The following is a 21,465-nucleotide window of genomic DNA, read 5'->3' on the forward strand; positions in this document are numbered from 1 at the left end:
TCCCGGGTGTGCGGGGTGTTCCTGAGCGCAGGGTGCTCCCGGTGCGGCTGCAGGGTGTCCCTGAGCGCAGGTGGTCCCCGGGGGTGCGGGGTGTCCCTGGGTGCGGGGTGCTCCCGGGGTGCGGGGTGTCCCCGGGGGTGCGGAGTGCTCCCGGGGTGCGGGGTGCTCCCGGGGGTGCGGAGTGCTCCCGGAGTGCGGGGTGTCCCTGGGTGCGGGGTGCCCCTTTGTTGCGGGGTGTCCCTGGGTGCGGGGTGTCCCTGGGTGCGGGGTGTCCCTTTGTTGCGGGGTGTCCCTGGGTGCGGGGTGTCCCTGGGTGCGGAGTGCTCCCGGGGTGCGGGGTGTCCCTGGGTGCGGAGTGCTCCCGGTTGCAGGGTGTCCCTGAGCTCAGGGTGCTCCCCGGGGTGCGGAGTGTCCCTAGGTGCGGGGTGTCCCTGGGTGCGGGGTGTCCCTGGGTGCGGAGTGCTGCCGGGGGTGCGGGGTGTCCCTGGGCGCAGGGTGCTCTCCTGGGTGCGGGGTGTCCCTGGACGCAGGGTGCTCCCCGGGTTGTGAGGGGTGCGGCGCTCCCGTAGCCGCCCCGCCGGGGCAGCCCCTCCCCGCAGGCGGTCTTTCTCTTTCGCTCGTTCGGTCGCTCCCTCTCGCTCTCCCGGTCCGGGCGGGCGCGCTGGGGACGGCGGCGCTGGGCTGTGTCCCCATGGCGCTGGCGGCCGCCCGAGCGCGGACTCTGCGCGCCCTCAGCCTCCCGCGCCGCCCGGGCCGTGTCCCGGTGACCGCCCGGAGCTGCTGCAGCCAGGCGGGGGCCCCCGGGGCGCTGCCGCCCGGCGGGTACCGGGCCTGGCAGGAGCGGGCGGCCCGCGACCCCGCCGGGTTCTGGGCGGACGTGGCGCGGGGGTGGCTGCGCTGGGACAGTCCCTTCCACACGGCCTGCCAGCCCGGCGAGACCGCTGGTTCCGCCCGCTGGTTCCTCGGCGGGCGCCTCAACGTCTCGGGTAAGGGGTCCCGGCCGCGCATCCCCCGCGCCCCGCCGCTGCCGCCGGGCTGGACGGGACGCGTCCCCGCAGGGCGAAGTTTCGCCGTCGCCCGTCTTTGGGGGTGAAAACGAGGATTTCGGTCGGGCGGCGCTGGGAGGAAACAAGCCAGGAATTGCGAAATGTTGGAAGCGGGGAGAAAATCCGAAGCCGGGATAACCCTGGCTAAGCCTCTTGCGGGCGGCCGCCCTTCGACCTGCGGAGATCGGCCCCGGGATGGGATGCCCAGTTTGGGCTCTGCCGGGGGCTGCCCGGCCCCGTGGTGGCTCAGGATATCCACAGGTGGGGTAGAGTCCCAAGCTGCCATAAAAGGGATTTTTTTCCCTTTTAAACGAGGATCTTAGTATTTTCTTCCAATTTCACCACTCAACACGAAGCAAGAGTAAAATTTGCAGTGGCTGCCCTGATTGTCTTCGAGTTCTGCCCATGCCATGTCTGCCCTGAAGGTTCTTGTGTGCTGCGGCTGTGCTTCCTCCGGTGGGAGTGAGCCCCAGCCCCATCCAGGGTACCACGCAGTGGTGATGTCTTTGGAAATTTCTGACCTTCATTTGCCGTTCCTCGGGGAGGGCACCGGTTCAGTAGTGCAGTAACTGTAACATCTATGGCCACTTTTTTTTTGACAGCCAAAAGAGGAAACCCTCCTCAGGTCTTCCGGAGAGCATTAGAGAGTGTCTCCTCCCAGGGGATGATGCCCAGCAGTGGATCCCAAGCTTATGGAGATGTGTTTACAGCCCTGTTCCCAGCACACAGCAATCAGAGGATTTTAGCCAGAGTTTTGTTGTCATTAATTCCTGTTGAAAGGAAGATCTTGTCTCAGCACAGCCTATCACGGATCTATTTTTTTCCTCTGTAGAGTGGGATCAACACTTTCTTCTGGATCCCGTGTCAGATATTTGATATCTAGATATTGCTTGGCCTTGGGTCTGATTCCTCAGCAGAGAGAAAATGCCACTTAGTTTTTTTTGCATTCATAAAAGGAAATCATAGGCCTTTGAAACAAATGCACAGAATTAAACAGGTTTGCTGTTGCTGGTTTTGTTTTCAAGCGTGATGAAGGCAGTGTGGGGGACAAAGGAAGTGGGATTTTTTCAGTACTTTGCCACAGCCAAGTGGCTGTTCTTCTGTTAGGAGACTCTGATTTTGTCCTTTTCCCTCTTGATTTGAACACTGTGCAGAAACATGGCAACAGTTCAGGTCCCTGATCCAGAACATCCTGTGTGCATATCTCCCAGCACAGCTGAACCATGAGCAGCCGAGTCATCTGATGCTCTTTGCTTGGGGGCCCTTGCAGTAGGATTTTGGGGACCTGTGAGCTTCAGGGCTTCTGGATTTCTTGCACTGTAACTCCTGGCCAGGAGAATAACCTGGCAAACTACTGCATTTCCCACCAGGACACATTCTCAGGAGCTTGTCCTACTGAGATTAATTGTTTCTGAGCAGTCAAGGAAGCAAGAAAATGTATGGAGAAACCACTGGGGTGTAGTAGTAAGGGGAAGGTCACTAAATTCTATTTTGTAAAATGAGCAAAAGGCTCATGTAAGCCTAAGATCAGGAAGGAAATAATAGCACTTGGCTCTGGTTCACCTGCTGGTTCTTACTGAACACAGAGCTAAATCTCCCACTTGGCTCAGCCAGGGCTTTCTGCAGCAGAAATTCCCTCTGAAGGCCTGTGTGGCTGCTCGTGAGTAAGAAGAGTTGTTTGGGCAATGAATGCCATTTTGTGATTCAGTGTAGCATGGCACATTATGTGAGGCTGTAGCTGTAAGGAGCTTGGAGGTGGGAGTTGCTGCTTGTTGTGGACCAAGCCACAGCAATGAGCAGGGGTGGAGGAAGCCAGGTATAACTGCTTAAAAAATTCCCCACTGGAGCTTTTGTCCTCTTGTATCTTATTAGGATGGCTTAAGAAATGGCTTTGTCTTATTTTTATAGTGCTGCTGCAGGGTTTTGCATTAAAAATAAAAGACTTGAAACAGCTGAAGAATGCTTTTTCAAATTTTTGAGACTAATACTTGGTCTTGGAATGGAATGTGTTAAATTCTGAGGAATTTCTTTCTCTGTGCACCTTTAGGGGTTCATTCCCACTCCATGTGGTGGTGTGATGGTGTGATCACAGAACAGCCAAAGCTACTACAGCACACAGCTTTTTAATATTTATCTAGAAAAATTACATCCTTTCCCATCAGTACTAATATTTCCAGGAAATATGACCTGAAATCCAACAATTTTAAAAAAAGTTTTCTCTGAGCTATACAGCAGTGTCCCTGACAGTTGCCTGTTGAAAAAAAGTAACTGCCTTTGAAAGATTACAATGCAATGAGTAAGTGTCATATAGGCTTGGATTTAATATTTAGCAAGGATGTTCTCAAACTGTCAGGCAAGTTGCTACTGGACATGCAGGCAGGTTTCTTTTGTGGATTCTGTAAGTTTCTTCAGGTTGGGTGGTCTCCCTAAGTCCTCCATTTCAAGTTACTGAGGGGGAGAGATGCACCTTTAAAAGGGAATTTTATACCTTTAAATTTTAGGAGGTGGAATACTCAGCATGAGACACATTAATCTTTCCCATGGGTCTGAAAATTTGTAGATGTCTGAACTTTGAGTTTACCATAGATGCTACAGTTTTAGACATTTTCAGTTAGCTGAGGTTCAGCTCTTTGTCTATATCCTGGAATAAAAATGTTTCACATGAGCTTTAATTAGAGAATCCAAATGGTGCAGTGCTAAATATGCCAGCTGGGGAAGACTGTCCGAGTTCTGTAGTGGAATGCTGCTCTGGGGAGCAAAAACATCAAAAGGGTGTCTTGCCTTTGTGCTGCTGGGAGCAGGGGAAGGATTTGAGCTGGCTTAAGTTTAGCCCATATCTGAATTTGCTATAGCCTCTCATGGGCATCCATCTCTAAGGCCAGTGTGCCAGTTAAGAATTTCTTGAATAGCTTTACTGGAGCTGCAGATATTCTCAGTTCCTCTGTTATACGTTAGTGTGTGTCTAACAACCCAAAAACTGATGTTTTGTCTTGCACTTTCTTGCTGTTGCACTTGACCAAGCTAGGTTTACAAAGCACCTTTTGTGTGTTCAGGCTTTGTTTAAACCTTTGGGTTTTTTTACAGTAAATTGCTTGGATCAGCACGTCGAAAAGTCTCCAAACAGAGTGGCTCTGATTTGGGAGAGAGATGAACCTGGCACTGCAGTGCATGTCACATACAGGTATGGCACCTTCTCACTATGCCTGGCAGTGTGGGGTACACAGGAAATGGGATTTTTTCACCTGACAGTTTCCTTTTTGCTTGCTGGAGATACACATGGGAAAATTTCTGTGAGTAGCTTCTGGTTTCAGCAGAGTAGAAAACGTCTTGGTACAAACATCTTGAGTTGATGGTCAACAGCTTGATACTGAACCCTACCTGGAGGGGATTTTAAGCTCTCCATGTTTCTCTTTCCCATCCTCAGTGCAGTTTAGAGCAACCCTGAGACTGCTCTGAGTGACACTGACTTGTAATTGATGCTATAGATTGCAGGTTTAAGCATATTCCTCTTCTCCTTGCTATGTGCCCTCATTTAGGAGACAGCCCTGCCTTTTACATCATCTCTAGTGAGATCTAAATGTTTCCCAGACTTGCACGTTCCTCACTGCATGTTTTAGGGAGCCAAATATTTGAGCTGCTGAATCTCAGGGAGCCAGATGTTTGTTCTGCTAGATCAGAAAGCAGAGGAGATGAAGAATGTCCCTAGCATGAGGACTTTACAGAATGTTTTCTGGAACTTGTTGGGATTCCTAGAGCTCCTTGGGTCTGAATAGGTTCTAGTGGTCTGATTCATCTCCAGAATTTATGAAAGCTCCTGGAAACGTTATTCATTTGAGTGAGGAAAGTGGTCGCAGGGAGGAATGGGTGTAAAAATAACTTTGAGAGGTTAGTGCTCCATGCAACAGAAATAAACACTGTCTGATACAAATCTGTGAAAGGAGTGCATTGGTTTTAATCTTGATATTGTTATTTGGCAGGGTGTTTAGGCCTGTTATGATATAAATGTGTTGTGATGAGCTGGGTAGCTTGGCTAAGTGCTTTTGCATTTTGCCATTCTTGTGGTAAACACGGAGATGGAGCCTAAGGTTTCTCCCGGAGTTTATGTATGGTATGTTTTTCTCCCAGGTTTGTGCACTTTTACCTCTCTCTTTATGCCTCAGGCACGAACACTAGGGGTAAGGAAGAGGTGACAATTGTGCTCAGATCAACCTGATCAGAGAAGCAGCCCAACAAACAGCACAGCCTCATTCAAGGCAACACTAACCTCCCCCTCAGGCTGCTGCTTGAGATGTACTGAGCTGCTGCAGACACTCAAACATCTTATCTGCAATCTCTGGAGATAAGGGACAGCTTTTCTGAACAGCAGCAGGACTGGTGTTTTTTCCTGGCCATGCCCAAATGCATTTGGAAGAAAGTATATTTTCAGCCTATGGAAATGTGATTGCTGTGACATGAAGACAAGTAACCCGTATCTGAAAACTGAACCCTTCTTTGTGCAGCCTTACAGAGATACAGTAACTGGTACCAGAAAGGAGAAAGACGTATTGGCAATCTCTATTTTCCAACTTCTGCCTCTATTTGAGAGCCATGTTTCTGTTTCTGCCTGATACTCTGGATCAGATGTGACTGCATTTGAGTTTCTCAAGAGACTTTGGTCCTACCACGTGGTGAAACAGGTCACTTGGTTCTCTGCTTATCTCATTAAGGCAGGAACAGCTTTGTTGAAAACAGCAATACTCTATGAGTATTTTACCTTTTCTGTGGTCTTTGGGCTGCATTTTTACAGGTTTTTAATGGGTCGGGAAGCTTTTCCCACAGTGTGTTGGCATTGACTTCCCTTTGAGACAGAGCTTAGTTGAAAACCTTTTGCAGTAGTGCCTTATTTGAGCTAGAAATTTTGTGAGGGAAAGCCTATCAGAGAAGGAAGTGGTCCAGGAGCTGGGGTGCTGGTAGTCCTTGGTGAACCTTCTGCAGCACATCAGCCTCAGCATAAAGGGGGAATGAAAGGGATGCTGGACATGTCTTGGCAGAAGAGACATTCCCCTTTCCTTAGGATCTGGATGTCCTGTTAATGGCACAGCAGCCTTAGATTGAGGATTTAGCACTCTAGGAAAACAAAGACTTTAAGTTGGGCACTGCCTTATGGACCAGCTTTGAGTGAGGTCGTGGATTCAGCTGGGAGAGAGCTGTCCAGGGCTTATGTGCAGCATACTGCAAGGCACCGGTTTTCTGCATTATCTGCTTTGCAAGGCTTGCTGCTGTGAGCTGCTTCTCCTCAGAGATAAGCCCTGGGCAACACAGGGAAAGATGCAGCTGCTGGCCTGGTCCTCTGCCTTCTCCTCTGGGAAGTTGTCAGGGACAAGAAAACAGCTGAGTGCTGGCCTTGTTCCCATCACAGCCTGCAAAGGAAGAAGGTGGATGTGCAGGAAAAGGGCTGGAACAGGCTTTCTCCTCCCTGAGGAAAGGGAAAACCTTCATCAGTGGGATGTCCTCCATGCACTGGCAGGAAACACAGCTGCACTGGAAAGTGCTGTCCCAGCTAGCTCATCCTTGGCAGAAATAAAAGCCTCAATTTGCCTCCACTGTGGGCAAAAGCTGGTGGGCTGTGCTGTCAGTCAGCCCACATCCCTGTGCACACTTGTCAGCAAGGTGGGTTGTATTTGTGCAGCAGAGTTCAAGTGCTGTGTGCTAGGGAAGGAATCCAAACATCTGCTGGTGGGCAAAGATGCCCAAAGCCATGGGTGAAACATTTCACTTTTGCACCAGGAGATGATAGCTGCTCTTACAAGCTCAGTTGTGATGATCTTTTCTACTGCTGAGTTTTGTCCTGTCTCTCTAGGTGATGCAAGGAAGCATCAGCTACAGAGACAGCCTGTCAAGAAAAAAAATGTTCATTGGCCATTTTTGGTTTTCTTCCCTGTGGGTTTCATTTCTACCAAGTAGAAATTTATCTCAGTTTCAAATCATCTCTGGTTTTGAATGAGAAGGCAAGAGACTTGGTTTTTTACTGCTTTGTAACAACAGGGAGTACAAACCTCTTGGGCTTTGGTGGCTGCAGTCAGCAAAGTGGGGACAGGTCATGCAAATCAGTTATCAAGAGGCTCTCTGGCTCTCCAGAGGCTAAGCCACCAAAAGCTCATTGGTAGGGCAGTGGCTTAGCAGCACTGTGGTGCAGTGAGCTGACAGCTGAATTTATTGTCAGAAGAGTCCAACCAGACCAGGAGTGTTTTATCCTGCTCTGTGGATGTTGTCAGGGCTCAGGGCCTTTGAAACCTTGCAGAGGAATTGCCCAGTGCATTGCTGGGCCTGGGTTTTTAAAGTACTGTGCCTTTTAAAAGCAGGTGGAGTTGGTGGCCAGAGCTGTTGGGTTGCAGCCTCTGTAAGTTCAATGACAGGAGGTGTTGGAGACAGCAGCTAAAGTTAGCCAACCTTCCCCTTGTCTGACATGGAGTTATTTATTCTCTGTGGTGTTCCCTGGTTTACCATGGTCTCTACAGTTTATCCACCTCTGACCCAGTGGATCTGCAAAATCCCATAGCTGTTGTCAGTGGGAGCTGTGGGAAGTGGGCAGCAGAATGCGTTAGCTAAGCTGTTTTTCAGAAGGGTTGCAGGTCTCAAAAGAAGGGTGATCACTTTGGTGCAGAAAATGTTGCTGCCAGAGGGAAAGTTCAAAATGCAAAATACAAAGGAGAGAGAGAGGAAAGCTAAAGGACCAGAAATCAGAGTCCTAGGTAGGTGGGAGAGAAGTGGTTCGACATCTTCATGAGCAACACGACAGCTATGCCTTTAAAAATGGATTCCTCAGCCTGAGCTAAAGGAGATGAAATTGTGTTAGAGATCACAGTGAAGACTGTAGCTGGAAGCCATGATGGTACTTGCCATTGGCAGCAAAACTCTCTTCCAGAGCTGTCTTTGTAAGTTGAGGTTGCAAGTGAATCTGGCTCAGGCTTGCAGCTTTCCCCATGGAAGACAGCTCATGGATTTTTCACTTTGTCACCTGAAACAGGTTACAAGGGGTTTCCCTTGCCTTGGGTTCAGGATGTCTGCAGGAAGGCTGGGCAGTTGTTTTCTGATGCCCAGTTTGGACACTTGACACTTGAATTTTCAAACAGTTTCAGCCTAATTCAAACCATGGTTCCAGGATATAAACTGATTGCTGCAAGAAATAGTCAACCCAGCTTTTGTGCCATGACAGCAGAGAACATGGCTTGGGCTAAGGCTCTAAACCAGGTACTGTCAAAGCCTGTATATGGCATTGAATGTATTAAGAAAAAGTCTAGAATCATTTTGCAAAAGGCTGCTTCCCAAATAAGGTATTGCTGCAATTTTTTTTTTTTAATGTAAAAGGAACTGGCTTCCTTTGTTTTAGAAAGCTGTACGCTGTCTTGCTGTGGCAAAAGGTAACATCAGACTTACTGGAAGGCTCTTTGTGCAAAGCATCCCTGAAGTGCGGCAGAGAAGTGCCACGTGGCGCTGATGGCTTTTACAGAAGTTGTTCCAGACACTGCACTGAGCAGTGGGCTCTGGAAGCTGTATCTGGGGAGGGATCTGGGAGAAATATGGTCTGTCAGTTCCTGAACAGAGAGGTAAGGACAGGGAGAGGAGTGCTGTCTGTTAGATTAAACAGGACTGGCCTGAGCAGTGATATGCTGGCTCTATTGGAGGGCCAGCCTTGTAGGTCTTGTGCTTAGGAGTGATGCTGTGGTCGCTGAGGAGATACCTGCATAGTGGGTGATGAGTCTGGAAGGCAGCAGGCTCAAAGCCTTATCTATGGACAAAATGGCAGCACACCTTATAGAGAGAGACACAAGAGTTAATTATTAGTTTTAGCCCTTAACACTCTAATCTTCTTACTCAAATCCTAAATCATACAGAAAGATATAGGTCCTGTTGGTTACCACTGATACCCACATTTGTCCTGCAGCAGGTGAACATGTCTCTTGCTGGTCCTTTTTGTTCATTAATGCCTCTGCCATCTTCCTGGCTTGCTTTGTTCTAAATGCACAGGCTGGATCTCTTGCTCTTTCTCCTCAGCAAATGGTCTCCCGTTCTGGTTGCTGCTTCCCCGTTTCTCCTCTCTGCTCTGACACTTTACCCACTGGAGCAGTGTTTTCCTGTACAATTTGTTCTCTTACTTGCTCTCAGCTCTTGCAGTTTGCTTTTGCAGAGGATCCTCAGAGTGCTGTTGCCATGAACTGACTCTGTGGTTTCTCGCTTTCTCGCCCGTCTCTGTCAGGAGGGGCTGGGCACTTCCTTGTGCTTGCAGCACATTTCCTTCTCCTGCAGTGGCTCTGCTGAGATCCTCCTGCTGTCTGCCCTGCTTGCACAGAGGGAGCTCAGTGCTCCAGGACCCTCTGTGTGCCCCATGGCTTTGTTCCTCTCTGGTGGTTATTCCTGCCTCCCTCTGCTGAGTGCAGTGCCCTGCTCTGAGTGGCTGCACTGAAATCCTTGGGAATGCAGGCAGCAGGTGGATGTGCCACACCTTCTGGCCAGCATTCCATGCCATTGCCTCTGCGTCAGGGGTGGGTTTGAGGGTTTCAGTTACTCTTGGCTTTTCTGACCTTCTGTGATGGAGGAACTACAATGCCAAGCTTGACAGCAGTAGCAGATGGGGAGGGTGATGGTGGCTGTGGTCTCCTGCTGCTCAGTTTGTTTAGGTGCAGTGACTCTGCACAGTGCTCATTCCTCCCCAGGATGTGTCTGGGTTGAGGACTGACAGTGTGTAACACGCTGCCTGCCTGTACCAGCTGCCTGCCTGTTAGATAACAAAATGTGTTTGGAGGAGTCAAAGGAAGGATTCCTAACACAGTGTTTCTGCTAACTCCCTTTCTTGAACTGGAGAGCAAGCCTGACTTTCTGCCACAGGAGCCAAAAGACATACCTGATGCTCAGAGATTTGTGGATGTCTTTGTTGGAGTTCTTGGCTTCACCTTTTCCTTGCCTTTGTGTCCATTCCTCCATGTGCTGCAGCTCTGAGGGACATCCAAGGCCTTTCTATCCCAGCATTTCAGCATACAAAGAAGAGGCAGATAGATCCATGGGTAAAGACTGATCCATGCTGTCTATCATCTTACTTACACATGCTCATTAAGCAAATGTCAAATTGGGGTTACTCATAAAAAACAGTGAGAGATTCTTCCATTGTGGTCACCAAATCCTGAATAAGCAAAAGAAACAAGAGGAATCATGGAGTTGCTCAGAAAACAAACCTTGGACAGAGATACTCTGGCATTTCTGTATAGGAGAAAGAGGCTGCACCTCCGAAAGCACTTGAGTATTTTCCATTGCAGATAAGTAGATTCAACTTTACTTTCTCACAGCTGTCTCTCTGGGGCTGGTTTCCCTTCATGTGCTTTGTAGTTGAGCAGCTTTTGTTTTGCCTCTTTGTTATTTATCCACATTGAAATTTTTCTTTAATTCAGCATTAGGTAAATTCCAGACCTGAAAATGTGGCCTTTTAGGACAAGGCACCAAACCAATGGTTAGGTGGGAATTCATTATTGCACAGAGTCATGCAGTTCATGAACTCAGTAAAAGCAAAATAAAATTTCTAGCTCTGCACCTCTGTGGTCATGAGTGGCTTGGGAAGAGGTGTTCAATGTTGTGCTTTAGAGTTTAAGCTGATCTTCCACTATAAGGGATTAGGGAGAATTCAGTCTGGGGTGCAGTTGCTCCATCCCTGCTTTCTGCAGGCTTGTGGTTGCTCTGCAGGGGCAGCTGTTACCAGCCACTGCCAGAGAACAGGCACTGAACACATCTGGCCACCTGTCTTGAGTTCAGAAATGGACTATTTACTTGATGCTATAGGAATAGTCTTAGAATAAATAATATGAAATGCTGTGCTTTGGATTTGTCTCATTTTCCTTGTCTTCTCTCTTGGTTTAAGATAAGTTAAGGTGTGGACACTCCAAAAATTACTTATTCTCAGCCCATAGTTTTGATAAGATATTTCCAAAGCAGAGCACTTCAGCTTTTATTTCCAACTTGCAAGGGTTTAAAAAAAAACGAACAAAATAATTTTTGATGAACCAGAAACAACTTTTCATTTTATTTGCAGCTTAGCCGCCAGTTGAAAATTGGGGTTTTTTTGCAGCTATTGCCAGTTATGGAAGAAGAGGATACTTAAGATAAGGATTCATGCTTTACAGCTTATTAGGGAATGCAACCCCCCAAATGTATTTCTTTGTTGAAAGTTATGGGGGTCCCTGGTGGTGTAGCTTAAGGGTTCACAGGTGGCAGGTTGATGATGAACATGCTGGAGAGTAGAAGATGTCTCTCTTCTCTGAGCCTTGGTTGTCACAGAGTTCGTGAGCCCAAAGGACAATTCCTGGCAGACTCTGCCAGTCAGCTCCTCTGAGCTGATGACTGGCACCAGAAGGAGTGCTCTGCTGCCCCTTGTCAGCAGCCTGTGCTGCACCCCCTCCCTTGGCATGATCCCACTCCTCACCTGGCACAGTATCCCTTGTTCCCAAAGCCCTTCCACTGCAGGCATATGGAGCTGTTCAGTCCATGGCAGCATCCTGGTCCCAGGTGTACCTGTAATTGTGTTATCCCCTGAGCAGGCATCAGAGTAAGGGAATGTGCAAGCCCTCGCCCACAAAGTGCTGTTTCATTCCTTAGAGGAACGTTTTTGCTATTGTCACCATGTCATAGCAGAGTCCCATGAAAAGAGACTTTCTTCCTGTTCTTGGTGTTGCTGAGTTTCTCTGTGCAAGAGTGGCAGCAGTACCTGTGTTCTGAAACGCTGTTGGGCTGCAGGTGATTCAGCTTTGGAAACATTTCACTTTTGCACCAGGAGATGATAGCTGCTCTTACAAGCTCAGTTGTGATGATCTTTTCTACTGCTGAGTTTTGTCCTGTCTCTCTAGGTGATGCAAGGAAGCATCAGCTACAGAGACAGCCTGTCAAGAAAAAAAATGTTCATTGGCCATTTTTGGTTTTCTTCCCTGTGGGTTTCATTTCTACCAAGTAGAAATTTATCTCAGTTTCAAATCATCTCTGGTTTTGAATGAGAAGGCAAGAGACTTGGTTTTTTACTGCTTTGTAACAACAGGGAGTACAAACCTCTTGGGCTTTGGTGGCTGCAGTCAGCAAAGTGGGGACAGGTCATGCAAATCAGTTATCAAGAGGCTCTCTGGCTCTCCAGAGGCTAAGCCACCAAAAGCTCATTGGTAGGGCAGTGGCTTAGCAGCACTGTGGTGCAGTGAGCTGACAGCTGAATTTATTGTCAGAAGAGTCCAACCAGACCAGGAGTGTTTTATCCTGCTCTGTGGATGTTGTCAGGGCTCAGGGCCTTTGAAACCTTGCAGAGGAATTGCCCAGTGCATTGCTGGGCCTGGGTTTTTAAAGTACTGTGCCTTTTAAAAGCAGGTGGAGTTGGTGGCCAGAGCTGTTGGGTTGCAGCCTCTGTAAGTTCAATGACAGGAGGTGTTGGAGACAGCAGCTAAAGTTAGCCAACCTTCCCCTTGTCTGACATGGAGTTATTTATTCTCTGTGGTGTTCCCTGGTTTACCATGGTCTCTACAGTTTATCCACCTCTGACCCAGTGGATCTGCAAAATCCCATAGCTGTTGTCAGTGGGAGCTGTGGGAAGTGGGCAGCAGAATGCGTTAGCTAAGCTGTTTTTCAGAAGGGTTGCAGGTCTCAAAAGAAGGGTGATCACTTTGGTGCAGAAAATGTTGCTGCCAGAGGGAAAGTTCAAAATGCAAAATACAAAGGAGAGAGAGAGGAAAGCTAAAGGACCAGAAATCAGAGTCCTAGGTAGGTGGGAGAGAAGTGGTTCGACATCTTCATGAGCAACACGACAGCTATGCCTTTAAAAATGGATTCCTCAGCCTGAGCTAAAGGAGATGAAATTGTGTTAGAGATCACAGTGAAGACTGTAGCTGGAAGCCATGATGGTACTTGCCATTGGCAGCAAAACTCTCTTCCAGAGCTGTCTTTGTAAGTTGAGGTTGCAAGTGAATCTGGCTCAGGCTTGCAGCTTTCCCCATGGAAGACAGCTCATGGATTTTTCACTTTGTCACCTGAAACAGGTTACAAGGGGTTTCCCTTGCCTTGGGTTCAGGATGTCTGCAGGAAGGCTGGGCAGTTGTTTTCTGATGCCCAGTTTGGACACTTGACACTTGAATTTTCAAACAGTTTCAGCCTAATTCAAACCATGGTTCCAGGATATAAACTGATTGCTGCAAGAAATAGTCAACCCAGCTTTTGTGCCATGATAGCAGAGAACATGGCTTGGGCTAAGGCTCTAAACCAGGTACTGTCAAAGCCTGTATATGGCATTGAATGTATTAAGAAAAAGTCTAGAATCATTTTGCAAAAGGCTGCTTCCCAAAGAAGGTATTGCTGCAATTTTTTTTTAATGTAAAAGGAACTGGCTTCCTTTGTTTTAGAAAGCTGTACGCTGTCTTGCTGTGGCAAAAGGTAACATCAGACTTACTGGAAGGCTCTTTGTGCAAAGCATCCCTGAAGTGCGGCAGAGAAGTGCCACGTGGCGCTGATGGCTTTTACAGAAGTTGTTCCAGACACTGCACTGAGCAGTGGGCTCTGGAAGCTGTATCTGGGGAGGGATCTGGGAGAAATATGGTCTGTCAGTTCCTGAACAGAGAGGTAAGGACAGGGAGAGGAGTGCTGTCTGTTAGATTAAACAGGACTGGCCTGAGCAGTGATATGCTGGCTCTATTGGAGGGCCAGCCTTGTAGGTCTTGTGCTTAGGAGTGATGCTGTGGTCGCTGAGGAGATGCCTGCATAGTGAGTGATGAGTCTGGAAGGCAGCAGGCTCAAAGCCTTATCTATGGACAAAATGGCAGCACACCTTATAGAGAGAGACACAAGAGTTAATTATTAGTTTTAGCCCTTAACACTCTAATCTTCTTACTCAAATCCTAAATCATACAGAAAGATATAGGTCCTGTTGGTTACCACTGATACCCACATTTGTCCAGCAGCAGGTGAACATGTCTCTTGCTGGTCCTTTGTGTTCATTAATGCCTCTGCCATCTTCCTGGCTTGCTTTGTTCTAAATGCACAGGCTGGATCTCTTGCTCTTTCTCCTCAGCAAATGGTCTCCCGTTCTGGTTGCTGCTTCCCCGTTTCTCCTCTCTGCTCTGACACTTTACCCACTGGAGCAGTGTTTTCCTGTACAATTTGTTCTCTTACTTGCTCTCAGCTCTTGCAGTTTGCTTTTGCAGAGGATCCTCAGAGTGCTGTTGCCATGAACTGACTCTGTGGTTTCTCGCTTTCTCGCCCGTCTCTGTCAGGAGGGGCTGGGCACTTCCTTGTGCTTGCAGCACATTTCCTTCTCCTGCAGTGGCTCTGCTGAGATCCTCCTGCTGTCTGCCCTGCTTGCACAGAGGCAGCTGAGTGCTCCAGGACCCTCTGTGTGCCCCATGGCTTTGTTCCTCTCTGGTGGTTATTCCTGCCTCCCTCTGCTGAGTGCAGTGCCCTGCTCTGAGTGGCTGCACTGAAATCCTTGGGAATGCAGGCAGCAGGTGGATGTGCCACACCTTCTGGCCAGCATTCCATGCCATTGCCTCTGCGTCAGGGGTGGGTTTGAGGGTTTCAATTACTCTTGGCTTTTCTGACCTTGTGTGATGGAGGAACTACAATGCCAAGCTTGACAGCAGTAGCAGATGGGGAGGGTGATGGTGGCTGTGGTCTCCTGCTGCTCAGTTTGTTTAGGTGCAGTGACTCTGCACAGTGCTCATTCCTCCCCAGGATGTGTCTGGGTTGAGGACTGACAGTGTGTAACACGCTGCCTGCCTGTACCAGCTGCCTGCCTGTTAGATAACAAAATGTGTTTGGAGGAGTCAAAGGAAGGATTCCTAACACAGTGTTTCTGCTAACTCCCTTTCTTGAACTGGAGAGCAAGCCTGACTTTCTGCCACAGGAGCCAAAAGACATACCTGATGCTCAGAGATTTGTGGATGTCTTTGTTGGAGTTCTTGGCTTCACCTTTTCCTTGCCTTTGTGTCCATTCCTCCATGTGCTGCAGCTCTGAGGGACATCCAAGGCCTTTCTATCCCAGCATTTCAGCATACAAAGAAGAGGCAGATAGATCCATGGGTAAAGACTGATCCATGCTGTCTATCATCTTACTTACACATGCTCATTAAGCAAATGTCAAATTGGGGTTACTCATAAAAAACAGTGAGAGATTCTTCCATTGTGGTCACCAAATCCTGAATAAGCAAAAGAAACAAGAGGAATCATGGAGTTGCTCAGAAAACAAACCTTGGACAGAGATACTCTGGCATTTCTGTATAGGAGAAAGAGGCTGCACCTCCGAAAGCACTTGAGTATTTTCCATTGCAGATAAGTAGTTTCAATTTTACTTTCTCACAGCTGTCTCTCTGGGGCTGGTTTCCCTTCATGTGCTTTGTAGTTGAGCAGCTTTTGTTTTGCCTCTTTGTTATTTATCCACATTGAAATTTTTCTTTAATTCAGCATTAGGTAAATTCCAGACCTGAAAATGTGGCCTTTTAGGACAAGGCACCAAACCAATGGTTAGGTGGGAATTCATTATTGCACAGAGTCATGCAGTTCATGAACTCAGTAAAAGCAAAATAAAATTTCTAGCTCTGCACCTCTGTGGTCATGAGTGGCTTGGGAAGAGGTGTTCAATGTTGTGCTTTAGAGTTTAAGCTGATCTTCCACTATAAGGGATTAGGGAGAATTCAGTCTGGGGTGCAGTTGCTCCATCCCTGCTTTCTGCAGGCTTGTGGTTGCTCTGCAGGGGCAGCTGTTACCAGCCACTGCCAGAGAACAGGCACTGAACACATCTGGCCACCTGTCTTGAGTTCAGAAATGGACTATTTACTTGATGCTATAGGAATAGTCTTAGAATAAATAATATGAAATGCTGTGCTTTGGATTTGTCTCATTTTCCTTGTCTTCTCTCTTGGTTTAAGATAAGTTAAGGTGTGGACACTCCAAAAATTACTTATTCTCAGCCCATAGTTTTGATAAGATATTTCCAAAGCAGAGCACTTCAGCTTTTATTTCCAACTTGCAAGGGTTTAAAAAAAAACGAACAAAATAATTTTTGATGAACCAGAAACAACTTTTCATTTTATTTGCAGCTTAGCCGCCAGTTGAAAATTGGGGTTTTTTTGCAGCTATTGCCAGTTATGGAAGAAGAGGATACTTAAGATAAGGATTCATGCTTTACAGCTTATTAGGGAATGCAACCCCCCAAATGTATTTCTTTGTTGAAAGTTATGGGGGTCCCTGGTGGTGTAGCTTAAGGGTTCACAGGTGGCAGGTTGATGATGAACATGCTGGAGAGTAGAAGATGTCTCTCTTCTCTGAGCCTTGGTTGTCACAGAGTTCGTGAGCCCAAAGGACAATTCCTGGCAGACTCTGCCAGTCAGCTCCTCTGAGCTGATGACTGGCACCAGAAGGAGTGCTCTGCTGCCCCTTGTCAGCAGCCTGTGCTGCACCCCCTCCCTTGGCATGATCCCACTCCTCACCTGGCACAGTATCCCTTGTTCCCAAAGCCCTTCCACTGCAGGCATATGGAGCTGTTCAGTCCATGGCAGCATCCTGGTCCCAGGTGTACCTGTAATTGTGTTATCCCCTGAGCAGGCATCAGAGTAAGGGAATGTGCAAGCCCTCGCCCACAAAGTGCTGTTTCATTCCTTAGAGGAACGTTTTTGCTATTGTCACCATGTCATAGCAGAGTCCCATGAAAAGAGACTTTCTTCCTGTTCTTGGTGTTGCTGAGTTTCTCTGTGCAAGAGTGGCAGCAGTACCTGTGTTCTGAAACGCTGTTGGGCTGCAGGTGATTCAGCTTTGATGAGAATCTTGTAAAATCTGCCCCTCATACAAGTGTTCTTTCTTTCCTCGTGCATGCAAACATGTTGCTTACCCTTGCAATTTAAAGAGAAGCTCCTGGTTGTGGAGCACTTGCAGCTGTTGCCCCACTTAGACAGTGTGGCAAAACTTTGGACAACACCTCCATTTCATCTTTTGTTTATCCCACCTGTGTCCCCAGTGGCTTCTGACTGAGCCCCATGGGTAAAATGGCATCAGCAGTGACTGAAATGAACCCTGATTTCTGGAGGCAGCATGACAGCACCTGGCTTGCTGGCTGCTGTGGCCACATTACAGCCTGGCAGCTCTGGACAGTGCCTGCAGCTCTCCCTCCTGTCCTTCTGCAGCAAGAACCACTCTGCCCTTTCTTCTTCTCTCCACAATGGCAGGAACAGCCTGGCTACCAGCATGACCCTTCTTTAAGATGCCCTGTACTGCTGAAATGAGGTGCAGAGGTGATCATGAAGCCTCACTCTGCCCAAGTTCATCTTTGCTCATCAGGTTGTGCAGCCACATGACAACATTCCTTCTGTACCACAGGGAACTTCAGGATCTGACTTGCCGCCTTGCCAACACCCTGAAGAAATATGGGATTCAGAAGGGGGACAGGGTGGCCATCTATATGTCTGTGTCCCCCCTGTCAGTGGCAGCCATGCTGGCTTGTGCCAGGATCGGGGCTGTTCACACTGTGGTCTTCGCTGGATTCAGCGCTGAGTCCTTGGCTGGCAGAATCATGGACTGTGAGTAGATGCAGACTGGGGAACAAACACCTCTGTTTCAGTGCTCCAAGGCATATCCCAGCCCTGTGTTTTCTTGGCAGAAAGAGTTTTCTTGGTTCATTCTCTCCTAGCAGGGCAGTTCACTCTCCCTTGCAGAGTGCAGTGAGGAGCCTTTTCCTGAGTGACACCTGCAGTGTCCTCTGGCCTTAGAATACTTAATAAATTGCTTAACATTCAGTGTACACTGGGTTATTGCTTGACAGCAGTGAAACTGGAAGGAAAACCAGAGCTTAGGGATAGGGCCTGATTTGTTGTTTAGCAGTATAATTGCAGTGTTTCTCTGATACTCTTGGACAGAACTAATTCTGCATTCTCAATTGGGATCCTGTGATTCATGTACAGTACTGGAAGTGTTGGCAGCCTGCCCCTGCTCTGTGAGCCCTTCTTCCAGCAGACAGAGCTGTTCTCAGCCCCAAAGTACTTGTATACTGTGATTAGGTAAAAAGTGATGCTAAAAATAGCAACAGAAGAGGGAAATAGCCATTGTCTCACGTCCTAGCAGTCACATCAGTTTATTTGTGGCTAGTGTGAGGGAATAAGTTTTGCTGAAATTGTAATGTTCTTTTCTTCTTTTTAGTGGAATTGATCTGGAGAGAGCAAGTACAGGTTTTAGTTGTCCCTCACACAGGGAACTGGGAAGAAGCTGTTCTGCACATCAGCTTTGCAAGGCAGGGATGGATGATTTAAACTGCAGTGAATGACACTTGGGCTGGATGCTGGGAAAGACTTCCTCACATTTATGATAGGGAGTGGAGTGAACTGCTGGGGAGAGGGTAGAGCAGGTGCCATTGGAGTGTTTTAGGAAGATGGAAGGGATAGCTGTCAGGACTGGTTTAGCTGAAGCAGACCCTGCCTTGAGGTGAGATGGACTGGATAACCTATGGAGGTCCCAGGGGAGGACCCTTAATCTCTGTGTGTCTCAGGTTTTAAAATGTTTTCTTCAGTGACACTGACTGGTTTTGACTGACAGCAGTTCTGAGTATTTGTCACACATGTTGTCCTATACACATACCCAAAGTAATGAAAATTAGGTGTGCATACTAACCTGGAAGACAGGCTGGCATGTCTGCTAATTCTTTCTCTTTTTAGCTGGATGCAAAGCAGTTATCACATACAACCAGGGAGTCAGGGGAGGCCGAACCATAGAGCTGAAGGCAACTGTGGATGAAGCTGTGAAGAACTGTCCAAGCATCAAACATGTGTTTGTGGCTCAGAGGACAGATAACAAAGTCCACATGGGTGACCGTGATATTCCCCTTGAAGAGGTATGTTGTTGTTGGATAACTCCTTTTAGGTCTGAGTGTTGGCTAGAGTAATCTTTCTCTCCATAAGTGCTTCTGGGACCTGAGTTCTTCTCCTTGCAGCATCTGGATCTTCATCCTCAAATGGACTGCCTGTATTTACAGTCTGCTAGGATTGTGAGTTGAAGCAGCTCAGTCTATGTCTGGTTTATCTCAGCATGGGCAGGGGTTATGCTGCTCCATTTCACAAGTCTTGCAAACAGTGCTGCGATTTAAGGAGTGTTTCCTGAGACCCAGAAGCCATGGAGAACATCGTGGCTGTTGTTATTTTCAGACACTGTGTTATGGATTGCATGTGCACTCAGACTGGACACTCCTGAAAGGCAGTGCAGAAATAATGAAGTTCCTAGAGAGGCTTCATCCAGCCATGAATAGAGTTGTGGTTGTCCCATGGTGGTAGAATAGTGATGGCTTGGAAATATTTAGAGCCTGTGCTTCCTGGGGAAGAAAACAGCAGTTGTTTTTATGTATTTAGCTGGCACACATGGGATTCCAGCCTAATGCAGAAGTAGTTTTATCAGTTTGCTGGCAGCAGTAAACAGGAACTACTCATGCTAATAATGCCTGGAAAAAGCTAATCTGCTGGCAAGATAATTGCTCAAGAGTCTCTGTGCTGGTCACGTGAGATAGGAAGAAGTACTAGTGTAAGTTAAACAGCAAAGACAAGTTTACTCAGAAATTGTCTTACTCCTTACTCCACAAAGGACATTCTGATTATTTTCCTTGGTCTGCAAACAGCCTGAGGTACTTTAGTGATCTGAGAGCTGAGCTCATTCCATTGTCAGTTTTGGGATCTGAAACAAAACAAGAATTAAACAGTTATTGGTGTTAACTGTCCTTACTGATCTTTACAGCAGCTGTACTTTCCAGGTCTTGTGCAATGGTTTACTGCAAAAGTTAAGCTCTTGTTGTAATGGAGTATATGAGGATTCCATCTTTGTTTCAAAAACTGACAAGTCAACCTGAATTGGCAGTGCTGAAATGTCATGAGAAATACCTGAGATGAGCAGCAGTGCTGTAACTCAGAGGCTAAGAATTACATTTTGTGAACTCTCCCTACTTTATTAAGCTTTGTTTGTCAGACACTTTTAAACAACTGGACCTACTGATGGTAATGTTCACTTGTAAATGCAGTGTGTTTATAGTGTATTCTCATAAAAAAGGCAGTACCAAGAAATTCCTTTAAGGATCCACCTAATAATTCTTGCAGTAGTTATTCATCGGGACAGTACAGAGCTCGAGAGAGGCTCTGACCTAGCAGGGCATTGCATCCTTCCCTCCTGTGGTTCTGACTGTGGGGGTGAGGAGAGGATCTCACCCAGCTGGCCAAACAGGGGAGTATGAAGAGAGTGATGGAGGCAGGAGAGTAAAGCACTCTTCTTCTGGGTAGAAAAATTAGAACTTGAAGATCAAATGGACGGGACAGTCATCCACTGCTGGGGCCAGGGAAGGGAGATGAACACACAATTTAACTGTAGCACTGCAGTTTTTACAGGAAAAGAAAGAAAGAAAGGTACAAAGCAGTACCCAGCCAGCCTTGCTGCTGCTGTCGTTTTTGCAGTCACATTTTGGATTTCTACCAGCAGCTTGTAAAGGCTTGAAATGTAATCAGCTATGACTTACCTTTTTTTTCCCCCCAGAAATGTTATTTTATCTGGCCAGTTCTCCTTGACTTCTCTGCCCAGCAGAGGTACTGGTGGAAATGTTAGATGCTATGCTAGGAACCTTTCCACCAGGTGTGCCCATTTAAGCTATGATATATCTATCCATGGACATTTGTGAGGGGCAACAGCAATGGTGGCTCTTGTCTCTGGATACTGTGGCCTTGCTTGCAGAGGGAGTGATGGTTGGCTCCACATAATCAGTCTTTCTGTCATTACCATGTTTTCTTTCTTAGGAGATGACCAAGGCAGATTCCATCTGCATTCCAGAGAGCATGGACAGTGAAGATGTGCTCTTCATGCTGTACACCTCAGGCAGCACTGGGAAACCCAAAGGAATCGTTCACACCCAGGCTGGATACCTGCTGTATGCTGCTCTCACACACAAGGTAACTCAGCTGCCTCCTCTGAGAAAGGTTCACTTACCTTTTAGCAGTGCTGACAGGAGAGACCTGGATCAGGGAGGAATGCTGTATTCTCTGCCTGCTGCCCAGTTGGCTTATTGGTTGTAAACAGGCTGGAAAACATCTGAACTGTGTCATTGATCTTCAGGATTTGTTCTGAGGAATATGATACTATGCAAACCTGAACATAGATTTATGAAAGCAAGGAAATGACAGTGCTCCTCTTGCATTTAAAATGTGCCAATGTTGGCTGCCCAAAATTTGCAGCTGAGGAGATTCTGGAAAGTATCTTACTGGCATTGGTAATGTGGATGTTATTGTAGTATTTTGCATTGGGATGCTTTACTTTTTTATTTCAGAGAGGATCTGGACTCTTAAAACAGCCTCTTCACATTGTACTTGTCTGAAGAACAAAAATTGTATTTCTCCTCTTGTGGTTGCACTTCTGTTCTGCTTTT

At 47.4% G+C, this 21,465-nt stretch overlaps 1 protein-coding gene across 2 annotated transcripts in view; it reads left to right on the forward strand.

Moving 5' to 3' along the window:
• Positions 1–478: 478 nt before the first annotated feature.
• ACSS1 (acyl-CoA synthetase short chain family member 1) overlaps positions 479–21,465 on the forward strand; it is a 36,823-nt gene continuing 15,836 nt past the window's right edge. Inside the window, exons 1-5 of one of the 2 annotated variants that reach the window (XM_041424106.1) lie at positions 479–986; positions 4,131–4,227; positions 17,403–17,602; positions 18,731–18,906; positions 20,840–20,992. In XM_041424106.1, the coding sequence (XP_041280040.1) occupies positions 692–986; positions 4,131–4,227; positions 17,403–17,602; positions 18,731–18,906; positions 20,840–20,992 (921 nt within the window). In that variant the 5' untranslated portion in view covers positions 479–691. Of the gene's footprint in view, positions 987–1,023; positions 1,308–4,130; positions 4,228–17,402; positions 17,603–18,730; positions 18,907–20,839; positions 20,993–21,465 lie in introns of those variants that run through there. The other variant, XM_041424107.1, reaches the window with a different exon arrangement.

Source organism: Onychostruthus taczanowskii, unplaced genomic scaffold (genome assembly GCF_017590055.1).
Source record: "Onychostruthus taczanowskii isolate IOZ18803 unplaced genomic scaffold, ASM1759005v1 scaffold80, whole genome shotgun sequence".
In the NCBI taxonomy this organism is placed as follows: Eukaryota; Metazoa; Chordata; class Aves; order Passeriformes; family Passeridae; genus Onychostruthus; species Onychostruthus taczanowskii.